This window comes from Platichthys flesus, chromosome 13 (assembly GCF_949316205.1).
Source record: "Platichthys flesus chromosome 13, fPlaFle2.1, whole genome shotgun sequence".
Classification (NCBI taxonomy): Eukaryota; Metazoa; Chordata; class Actinopteri; order Pleuronectiformes; family Pleuronectidae; genus Platichthys; species Platichthys flesus.
Genome location: NC_084957.1, coordinates 12,564,487 through 12,576,008, shown reverse-complemented (window position 1 = coordinate 12,576,008; position 11,522 = coordinate 12,564,487). Strand labels below are relative to the sequence as shown.

The 11,522-nt window shown below is 43.1% G+C and overlaps 1 protein-coding gene across 1 annotated transcript; it reads left to right on the top strand.

The window, feature by feature from the left end:
- The first annotated feature begins 742 nt into the window (after nucleotides 1–742).
- Nucleotides 743–11,148, top strand: chn1 (chimerin 1). The gene is made up of 7 exons (XM_062403225.1): nucleotides 743–1,389; nucleotides 2,922–3,006; nucleotides 5,911–6,084; nucleotides 7,380–7,457; nucleotides 8,157–8,294; nucleotides 9,112–9,217; nucleotides 9,789–11,148. The coding sequence occupies exons 1-7, from the start codon at nucleotides 1,138–1,140 to the stop codon at nucleotides 9,958–9,960; spliced, it is 1,005 nt and encodes a 334-aa protein (XP_062259209.1). The 5' UTR covers nucleotides 743–1,137; the 3' UTR covers nucleotides 9,961–11,148.
- The last annotated feature ends 374 nt before the right edge of the window (nucleotides 11,149–11,522 follow it).

Genomic DNA, 11,522 nt, shown 5'->3' with positions numbered 1-11,522 from the left:
AATGAGGGAAAATCCTTTCAGAAATAAAAGATATACATGCATCCTCTCAAGTGGAGCACTTGATTTCAAACTCTCGTTGGTGAATAAATGCATTGAGCTGTTTTTAATCATGGATGGTTTGAATCAAGTGCAATATTCTATTTAATTATTATTATTATGTTTCTCTTTATTAGTTTTTTCATGACTTATTCTTTCTTTTCCATCAAGATGATGCTGAAAATCAAATAATAAATATTTATCTGAATGGAAGCTGGAGCACAGCTCTGTATGAAGAGGTGGGTTAATATGGATGACCTCACATGTTCCCACGGGTGCTGTGTGCTTTGGCTCTCTCGCTCCTTTGTGGTCCCGGCGACGACCAGTTTCTGTGGCAACATGATTTTGAAAATAGCTCCCCTCTCTTTTCTCTAACGGCCCAATGCTGTCGCAAGTTCCTGCCGGCTGCAGCCTGCTCCTGATGCATGACTCATTCATTGCTCATTATCATCCCACTCTCAGTTCATCCTAACCATGCAGCCCCCCCCCCTCCCCCCCCTCCCTGGCTTAGATATCCGATGGAGATGGTTGTGTGGGGGGCGGGGTGCATAGTGGATACCATACAGCCAGTGCAATCCATGCTGCTATTGGCTGGTGGGGTGCGTTTAATCTGCTGTGACTGCTACAGGGTCCGCCCCTGCGCTCCTCCCCCTCGCTCTGATTGCCCCGGCAGCAGCATCCGTACACAACACTGTGCCGCCTCGGTTCCAGGGAGAATATCAGCTCTGCACAGGGAGGAGAGGATTAGCGCGGCCACTCGGCTCATCTGCATACACACATTCCCAGAGAAGCACATGAGCACCCAGGGCTGCACCTCTTTTGTATAAAACCTGGCACTCCTACTGCACAGGGCTCCACTGTATCCACTGTCACTGCTGTGAGAGGATTTATTAAGGACCACTGCTTTACTTTTTAATTTTTTGGACTCCAGACTGTTTTTTTGGTCATTTGAATTGCTGTTTGTGATGGCTCTCTTTAACTGGGACAATGCAAGTAACATCGTTTGATACAGACTCGCTCTGAGCATCAAGGAGCTTCATCTCTACTGGGCTTGCTCCATCATCTGGTTGGGGGACAACAAACAGCAGCAGCAGGAGCAGAATGCCATCCAGAGAGTCCTACGAGGTTCACCAGGAAGAGAAGTCCCTGGTGCAAAAGGCCAAGCGAGAGGCCAATCAGGAGGATATTCTGGCTGCCGCTCTGGGGATGAGGATGGGGCCACAGAAACCTCCAGCCGCTTTCTGGCAGCCACTTAAACTCTTCGCCTATTCACAGCTCACCTCACTGGTGCGCAGGGCGACACTGAGGGAGAGCGACCGGACGCCCAAATCTGAGAAAGTCCACAACTTCAAGGTGAGGGCCGAATCCGCTCAAAGAACTCTTGTCAGCTGTTGCATCCTCCAAGAAATATTTCATTTAATTTCGTCATGTGGGGCCTGAGGGCTGCTTCTCAGGCTTCCCTTGAGGTAGATGGAACCAGACGGGGGGGAGAGTGTTACTGAGCGGAAGAGGGATTGAAAAACAGAGCTGTTTGGGTCTGTCCAGTGAGCCTTCATCAAAAGGAAATCTGTCGGGCGGTCCGTGGACCACTGCTGTTAGTTTTGAGCAGCAGATGGACAGATTAGGCCGAGCAAGAGGGGAGACAGTGGAGGAGTGTGTCCCCGTTTGGCTCTTGCTGACTCTCCTGGTTTGGCTGGTTAATGGGATGGAGAGCAGGGGGTGAAATATTACCTACAAGGCTCTCAAACTGCTGATGCTCACTGGTTTCTCTCTGCTGCTTTGTTCCCTCACTGTGCTGAATGTTGCTCTTTTCAGCAGTTCCTGTATTTTAAAGCTCCTACAACCAAGGAGAGCGTTACATGGGTGTGAGTTTAAAATAAATGTAGAATAAGACTTTAATGACATAGAATGGGAAATCATTTAAATTCAAAACTTTTAAAAGTGAGCTCCAAGTCAAACACATTGATAAACATACTGAGCTCTACCGTCCTCTATATGGCAAAGCTTGAGACATAAATATGTAGTGTGTTGTGTCTCCCGTTTGAATTATTAAATTGGATTATGCAGTAATGGCTTTTATTCAACACTATAAAGTGACACTTCAGTTTGACTCCTACATTTTACATCCCAACCTCTTATATTAATTACTCTAAGTGAATCCAGTAACCAGCTACACTTAGACATTTTTATTACCCATAAAAATGCATGACACGATGGGTCAAAAGCAGAATAAAGAATTATTATAAGATCAGATGAAATAAAAAAAATAAAAAAATTGACCAGATATGAAAGATGTGATTTACATGTTTATATTCTGTAAAGATGAAAATCACTACTTTTCATTACTGATCATTACTTTACCTGACACAGTGATCATATGTACAGGGTTGTGGACGACAGAAAAAGCAGTTCTTATACTAAACGTCTCTTCTGCCTCTATCTGTTATTGATTTCGTGCAGAAGAACCGGGGGAGCTGTGGCTTGCTCTCGCTCCCACAGGCCTCCCTGATTGGCTGAGCTGTTGTTAGCTGGTGGAGAGCGGTGGCTCCCTCTTCCACACATGTGCATCCCAGCTCCTCTTATTGTCTCCATAGCAAAATGTCCCTGACAACTTCCACCAAGTGTCAAAACCCTACTGTGCCATAATGGCCTGGCCTCCCCCTGCTCGGTGTCACCCGCCTCAGTGTTGTCAGTTTGAGGTTCAGTGTGAACAACAATCCTCTTCCTCTTCCTCCTTCTCATTTAAGATGGCAGCACCTTCAGGTCTTCGGGCTTGTTGTGAGGATGAGGAGGAGGAGGAGGAGGTGTCTGTCGAGTAAACTACCCGCTGCTTTGACGCCGCTCTTCATCACTAACGTCTGTCACTATCCTCCTCTCTTTCACAGGTCCACACCTTCCGAGGGCCTCACTGGTGCGAGCACTGTGCCAGCTTCATGTGGGGACTGATGGCCCAGGGGGTCAAATGTGCCGGTACGTGATGTTCTATACGTTAACACATGTCTTATGTAAACTGCTCGATCATGTCAAAACAGTCCCTCATGTACAAAGTGAGCATTATACTGAATATAGGTTACTTGGTTTTTAGTGCATCTGGTGCTGGATTATTCCATTTTAATCCGAAATCCCAACAGTGGCTTGTGGATTATGGGTTTTATAATAGACTGAGGGACGTGGTGGCTCCATAGCTGTGATGCAACTGATACGTTCAGGCTGAGTGTTATTTTTGACCCACTTTTTTCTTCGTGGGGTTTGTGAATGGTGTAGATCAAACATGCAGAAGAATGGGTTTTGAGCGATGGTGACTGATTATATAGGATTGTTCATTATTCTTTTTTGCGACGAATCCTCGAATCCGTCAGACAATAACAAGCTGTATACATTTTACAGATAAACATCTGCTGCAATATGAACCAGAATACATACACACACACACAACATACGGCTAAGTTGAATCCCTTTGCATTTGAAAACAATTTGTTTTTAAGCTTCAGTCTCTTTAATATGAGGAACGAATGGCAAACGAGCTCGGCAAACAATGAGCCCCTTATTGCATAAAAACTACAATACTATTATTTTTTTAGCCTCTATAAACATTTATTCACATTTGGTGATGGATTAAGTATACTCGAAACCAGTCCTGGGACTGAAATGAAATGGTCCTGTGATAAAAGTCTCTTTTCTTGTCAACCAGAGATTTTCATTTGGTCGTATCCGTCTTTAGAATTCCTCTCCCTTCCCTGAACAGAGCGCTGATGCAGTCTGATGTGTGTTTGATGTTTTATTGATGAAACAAAGTGTGTCACACATATCTGAGGGAGCGCTGATATCAATTATTAACGTTTGGGTTTTGAAAGCTGACAACAATCAAAATAAAGGGCCCTCCGTATGTTTGGAGCCCAGCTTCCTCTACTGGTAGACCACCATTCCTTTAGACTCGACCACAGTTCCCAGAATCTAGGCCAGCGAGGACTCACATGATGATCAAATTTGCATACCAAAAAAAGTCCTTTTCCGCCGCCCCCTTTCTTCTTTTTGAATGTGAGAACTGTTTTTTTGGCCGAGTGCCAGAGAGCCAGCCTCTGCTTGAGCTTGTTGTGCCACATTTCCTCATCAGAGTCCGCCCCCCCAGCCGCAGCCCATCATGCCCATGAAGGAAAACAAAGCTGGCATGTCTCTTTAATGAGGAGCAGAGCTCGGAGCGTGGGGAAAGAGCTTCGTTTCCACACACATTAGAACACAGCGGCTTCAACCGAAGAGCTGGGTCACGCAGCTCAACCCCTATTTAACTTCAATATTTTGGAGGAAAAAGGAACCAAAGACAAAACATCCAACCAAAATACGATTGGTGCTTTGTCTTCAGGTCCTGTCAGAGAGAGACCGGTTTCAACTGGTAACTCAGACACAGCGGTGATGTGTTGATTAGCAGCCAGCCACCATTAAACCTCCTCTCATCACCTCCACGAAACAGAGGTGCCGCCCATAAACCCATAGCTGATGGTGCAGTGAAGCAGCATCCCCCTGTCTCCTGTCCCCTGTCTCCTGGCTCCTTGTGTCCCTTGGGCCCCTGTCTCACCCTCACCCGCCCCACCTGGGACCCACAGGGCCTACGATGAGCTCACATGGACGGCAGGAGCTCAGCTGACTTCGGCGTGATGATAGGATCTCCTCTTTTATACTGCCTGTCTCGTATCCTTAAGAGAATCATCTCTTAAGGTAATTAGATTTCTGCATCAGTGAATATATATGCAGGCCGCCTGAATTTCTCCTGGGACCCATATTAATCTAGATGTTGTCTGAGGTCCCGCAGAGGCAATGGATTCTTGGCGATTTTTTATTCAATGTCGAAAAGTATCACTTCTTGTAAGGGGTCAAAATGTGTTTTGTTTAACGGTTTTGGAATCAAACCGCACATGGCATTTGTTCAACAACAACAAAAAAAAAAACGGTTCAGAATTTGGAGAGAGCTCAAAAGATCTAAGAGCTTGAAGAGCTGCCCCATTTTAGTCTGGGAAACTAGGTCTAGTGTAGCCCGCAGCGCCTCCACGGCTGCTTCCACTGGCATTGTGTGTGAGCTTGGATCTGGAGAAGAATAGAGCGTGCGCAGCGGTGCTCGCTGTCCCTCCTCCAGGCCACAGCGTTTCCACTGTTCCTCTAATTCCCTGCATTCATCTCCGTTGCAAAGCAGAGCTGCAGTCGTCCCCATGCATCTGCTCTCCACAGGCTTCTCTGTTCCCCACAAGGTGAATCGTGCCCTGGTACAGCGGAGCCTCGGGCCCCGTCCACTGGGACTAAAGACAAAACGCAGTGTGGGACACTTACACATGAAATCCCGACTAAAGCACTATTTATATTTATATCATTTCTAATAGCTGTAAATAACAAATAAAAAATGTCCTCAGTTGATCATCTGGTAATTGTTAAATTATTTCGAATGCTATTCAGAGTAGGAAAAGAAATAACAAGATTACTCTCTTGTCATCTGGTTAATTATGTTCCTTTTGGTCTATTTGTGATATCTGTGATTAGTAAATAGCCGTTTCGAGGTGACTTTGGATCTATCCAGTACTCAAGGTGACTCCAAGGTCACACGCATGGTGAAGAGAAAGCTCTCTCCAGTGGTCTCGTGACATTCAGGTGCCAAGTATTGATCAGGGGAATTAGCTCTGTTCTTCAAGCCAAAACACACACACGAAAGCACCCAACCAGTTCCAAATGAACTTGATATTGAATTTAAATTTACATAATGGTCTGCAACGCGGAGATTTAATGACCGAACCCGACAGAATCATTCTGTTGACTCTATTTTCAGGTTGACAAATCTTCCTCAGCAGTCAAGTCATGAACTCAATCTGCTGCATCTGTCTCTCTTTGTAGATTGTGGTTTGAACGTCCACAAACAATGCTCCTCTCTGGTCCCCGACGACTGCAAGCCTGACCTGAGACACATCCGTAAAGTCTACAGCTGTGACCTCACCACCCTGGTCACAGCTTACAACACAGCACGGCCCATGGTGGTGGACATGTGCATACGAGAGATCGAGTCCAGAGGTTTGTTCAGGACACTTGTGTGTGTGTGTGTGTGTGTGTTTGATGTTTGTTTCAAATACAGTTTGAAACTGTGATGAAAAAATGTATATAGTTCATATAATAAATTTCAAGCACTAACAGCTTTAAAATTAGAGTCTGATTTACTGTTATGTGATAAATGGATTTTCACTGAGGGTTTTAGTTGAAATGCTGCAAACTGATGAGGAGGAATTATGCAAGCAAAGAACAGTAATAATCTTATAGGCAACTGAATACTCACAGTGATGGTGGAATTGAATCAATTTAATACTTTATGTTGAGAGTAAAATGTCAATGATTTAAAGCATTTAAATAATTTAATTCTTTTGTCTATTACTGGCTATTATTTCTAACATTTCGAGCAAATTTAGCTATTTATCACAAATTTTGCTATTTTTCACAAATTGATATTGTCTCTCTACTAAACTCCTTTGGAGATCATGTGACTGACAGTACGGAACCCAATGACCTCAGACAGACAGAGGCCAGACTGTTTATACATAGTGTTCTGAATGTTCAAGTTTAAAATGTTTATCTCAGTTTTGGTGTCTGAACTTAACCAGTCCTGTCTGAACATCCAGATTTTAAACTTATAGAGAGTTATCATAAAATTGTGTATTTTTAGAAAATTTGATAGTTTTGTAGCTATTCCTTTCAACATATATTTTTTCCAAACCCTTCAAAATATATATGAAAATGAGTTTAAAAAATCGTTATCAATGTATTTATTATGCTTGTTATAAAACTGGTTTAGTTTGAGTTAATGTAAAAGATAAAAAATATTTACTGGGCAGGTTGAAGTGTTAAAAGCCTTATTTTATTATAACTCGCTAAATCTGTTTGGGTGGGGGTCGTCGGGGGGGTTGACGTGGAGGACTGATGAGTTTGCTGGTAATTGTGGACCTGTAATGAGGAATACATTAGTCCGTTTCCTGCTGCCTTTGTTGATTGTCTTTCATTTAAATCATTCAGCTATGTAGGAAACTCATCGCTCCCTCATCGTCTCCCCTCTAATATATGTACATCTGGGGCTAAGTTTGATTTATGTCTTTATTATTTTGCCCAGTGATGCAGAAAACTATTTGCATCTGCCCATGATGTTCCTTTGTGTGACATTGTGGACATTTTATCCTTAATTTCTTATGCATATTCAAGAGCGTTTAATGGCATTTCCCTAAATGACCCAGGGCGACGTGTGCAGGTGAATTTTTCTACATTACCCGTTGACAGCCCTGACGATGTCTGAAAGGTTGTTTATTTCTTGTTTGTTCCTCAAGGGCTGAAGTCTGAAGGCCTCTACAGGATATCTGGATTTAGCGATTCAGTGGAGGAAGTCAAGATGGCATTCGACAAAGGTACGTCTCCCTTGAGTTATAGATTTCTGTCAGCTCACAGCAACAACCCCACGATTGACGTTGTGTGCGTGGATATGTTAGCAGACATGGAACATTTCAGATTAATGAGAAAGTGACACATTAGGGAGGGATTAGTGTCCATCTGGGAGAGCAGATCCAATCCTGACATGACACTCTCACGCGGGGTTTCAGGGGCAGGCAGAGGTGACTTGAGGAGATACAAACCCTGGACATACGCTCACTCCCTCAAACGCAGCTGTGAAAAAAAACCCTCCTCCGGTGGCTTGGGATTCAGTAGTAGTCTAAGTGAGAACCAGCCTGTCTCGGCCAAATGCAGTATGAATTTTAACTGTAAGAAAATCCTGCAGCAGTGGGATAAACTCTTAGCCAGATCCGCATGTGGGATATCATCCATGACAGAATGTCATTCCAGCTCACAGCACTGTGATGTTCAGTCTGCCAGCACAAGTAGGCCATGGCCTGCTCCGGAAAGCATGCATAACCGAGGGGAAGTCAGAATAAAACAGGCCAGGCGGATGATAGCAGCTACTCTGCAAAAAATACAAAATACAGAGTGAGAGGAGATATATTTTCACATTCCTTAATTCACACTGTGATGTGCAAGTGCTGATGTGAGCCACTTTAAGTGTGACAATTTGTTTCTCCTTATCTTCCTTACTCCCTCTCACATCGTCACAGATGGCGAGAAGACAGACATCTCAGTGAACGCCTATGAAGACATCAATATCATCACGGGTGCACTCAAACTGTACCTGAGGGATTTGCCCGTTCCCGTCATCTCGTACGACGCCTACCCCAGGTTCATCGAGGCTGCCAGTGAGTCCCAATCTCACAAATTAGCCAGAAACGCACCTTTTCTGTTCAGTGTGTTAGTCTTTGATACCGATAAAGATGGCAGGCAGTCACTATTCAACTTTATGTCCTTTACTTGATGTGGTGACAAAAAGCTGAATTCTGGATATTCTCCGAAATGATCTGGAGGGGCTGTATGTGAGAACATAAACATCAGAGTCAGCAACTCCAGGTTTTGCGTGACTTTACCTGTCAGGCCCCAAGTAAAATGTCTGAGTGAGCCCATGTGAGAATAAAGCAGGATATTGTCAGGAGGATTCACCGCTGGTGAATGGGCGCGTTGACAAGGTTTCTAACATGTGACAGACACCAAACAGAGGTACCATACGTGCAGAAGACACTGATGAAGATGAGAATTTGGAAAGAAAGTGAGATTTGAGAGTGTTTGGCGATGAGTGACGTTTCCAACATCGATGTGATGTAAACAAAAATACATTATTTTCACACAAGCATATATAAGTCCTGTTCTGCCTCCTGCCTCCTTTACGTCCGACCAGAACAATATCCTGCTGCTTTCTTTATATACGAAATGCAATAATAATATTCCCTGGGTTCATGTCTGAAAATGGCTAAAGTGGTTACAACCAGAGACTCGAGAGCAGAGGGCTAATTTGCATAAACTCTATCAAGCAGCTTGGCTTCTTGAGACTTCCATTCAGTGACTAATGGCTTTTATTACACCCACAGGAGATAACTGCATTGATTTCTGATTGCGTCCTCTGAGGTCGGAGAGTGTATTCCTGCCTCTCTCTCTAACAGCTTGCTCCTTTCGGTTTCCCAGAGCTCACAGACCCAGAAAAGAAGCTGGAGGCTTTCCGCGAGGCTCTCGCTCTGCTGCCGCCATCACACAGCGAAACTCTCAAGTACCTCATGGCACATTTAAAAAGGTGAGCTTAGGAACTGGGTGAAAATGATAGGAGGGAGGGGTTTAAGAAAATGTGGTTGGTTTAAAGTTTTTTTTAATTCGTCACTGTTCTAGAGCACCTTGGTTATATCCTCCATCTAAACAGAAAGTAGATCAATGCTAGACTTAGAAGGGCACTCAGAGGAGCACATTCTGCCAAGGCCCAAAAGACCAATCCAATCGCACCAAAATGCACACACATAGATACCAGTCCCCTTTAAATAACTTATGTTTTATAGATTCATGCATTATTCCTTGGGAAATTGGTGAAATCATAAAAAAAGCACTAACCCAAACCCTGTTAAACAATGTAAATTCCTAGATCCACCCCCACATCCAAATCTGCCCCAAAATGCAATGGTGTCCTCTTTGGATTATGCCCCCCCCCCAAAAAAAAAATCTCATGGAATTTGGTATTAAATAAAACGAACCAACAAAAACACAACATCCTTCAATAAGTTTCCAAAATAACCTCGACAATTAAAATGAATACAGTCCTTAGAACTTTCTTTCAATAATTGGTGTATGTTTCTAACTCTCATTCATATTTGCAGGGTGACGCAGAACGAGAAATTCAACCTGATGAACAAAGAGAACCTCGCCATTGTTTTCGCGCCCACCCTCATGTGCGCAGCGGACCTGGACGCCATCACAGCGCTCAACGACATCCGCTACCAGAGACAGGTGGTGGAGACGCTCATCAAGAACGAAGACGTGCTCTTCTGAACCCAGATCAGGACTTTTACACGAAAGCCTTCTAATCACTCTTTGGTGTAAAGACTTGATTACCGTTACTTGTATTACACATAGACTTTACATTAAGATGGATGACAAGATGTCTCCCAGAAAGTAAAGCCAAAGCGCCTCTGTCGCCACCTGATGGCTGGCTGTAGTGTTGGTCATATATCCCGCCTCATCCATGTTAGTGGAGGGGACATATAATAACTAAAAATATCTGAAATAGATTTTCTCTCTCTCTATTTTGGATTTTAATTTGTTATTTGAAGCTATAACAACGGGATTAAATGTATTGATCGACAGCTGAGACTGTCTCAAAATTACTTTTCTGTTGACTGGCTCAAAATGCACAAGATGGCAGCGTTTGTATCCTGGTTATTTTGGCTTCACTTCTGGATAATGGTGTCCTCCATCTTTAAATACAGTCCATGGTTTTACATCTATTGATACATTTTTTTAATGCCCTGTGTATGGACTAGTGCTGACCCAACATCTGTCCTCCCCTGTGCTGGGCGTGGATGATGAACCTGACACTTGTACGTACTCTTTGTCTCCCCATTTTTGTCGGGGGATTTTTCAGAAGCTGACAGACCAGCATGCATGGTGCGAGGTCTTTGTTGCATTGTAGTGGTGACCCAGCATGTGTTAAACATCGAGTAGCGCTGTGATTTTGCTTTTGTCTGATTTTGTAGAAGTTTTAGTTCACATTCCCGTTTGCCCCCACGCAGTTATTTCTGTGAAACGTCGCATAGCTGGATGTAAAAAAATAAATGTTCTGGGGTAATTTCTATGATGCTGTATTTTTTTATCTCCTGTTTCTATGTAACCTGCAGTGCTTAGTTGAATGAGCCATTCCTGTTACTGAGTACACACTGGTACATTTGCCTGATTGTAACATTTCTGTTATAAACAGCATTATCTGTGAATTTAATTTTTTTAATGTAATGTTTTTTATAAACAACTTGTGCATGATCACTTTAATTTATTAAACCTTACTCTGACAAAATCCAATGCTTACTGTGTCGTCTGAACTGAAAACCTGCATTCGTTATTTTCGATGGCCACTTGGCAGCAGCAGAGACAAGCTGCATGTTTAAAGTCATGTTTCTGGCCACTTGGAAATTGTGAGTCTGGTACAAATTTGTATTTTTTCTCTGATTTTGGTCTCCACCAACTCCTTCAAATAATCCCCATGCTGTCACCAGTCATATATGTCTGTCTTCCATCAACCTGGCAACCCCCTTCAAATTTGAAATGATCGTTTATTCTATTGTTCATATAGAAAATCAGAATTATTGTTATCTAATTTAGTTTTTGAATGTCATATATCACATATGGTCAACAACAGTCATGTACAAATATACTCGGTCCAGATATGGAAATGCAGTGATGCAGTGATGCAGGTGTAATGCTGCCTATGAAGGTAGTTTATTTCAATATGCTTTTATTTAAATAAAAGTAGGTCTGGCAATATTTATATTTATGGAGAAATCGTGTGAAAAGACCAAAACCATTACTAGGTTTACCTCACAACAAATATTGTCTATCCA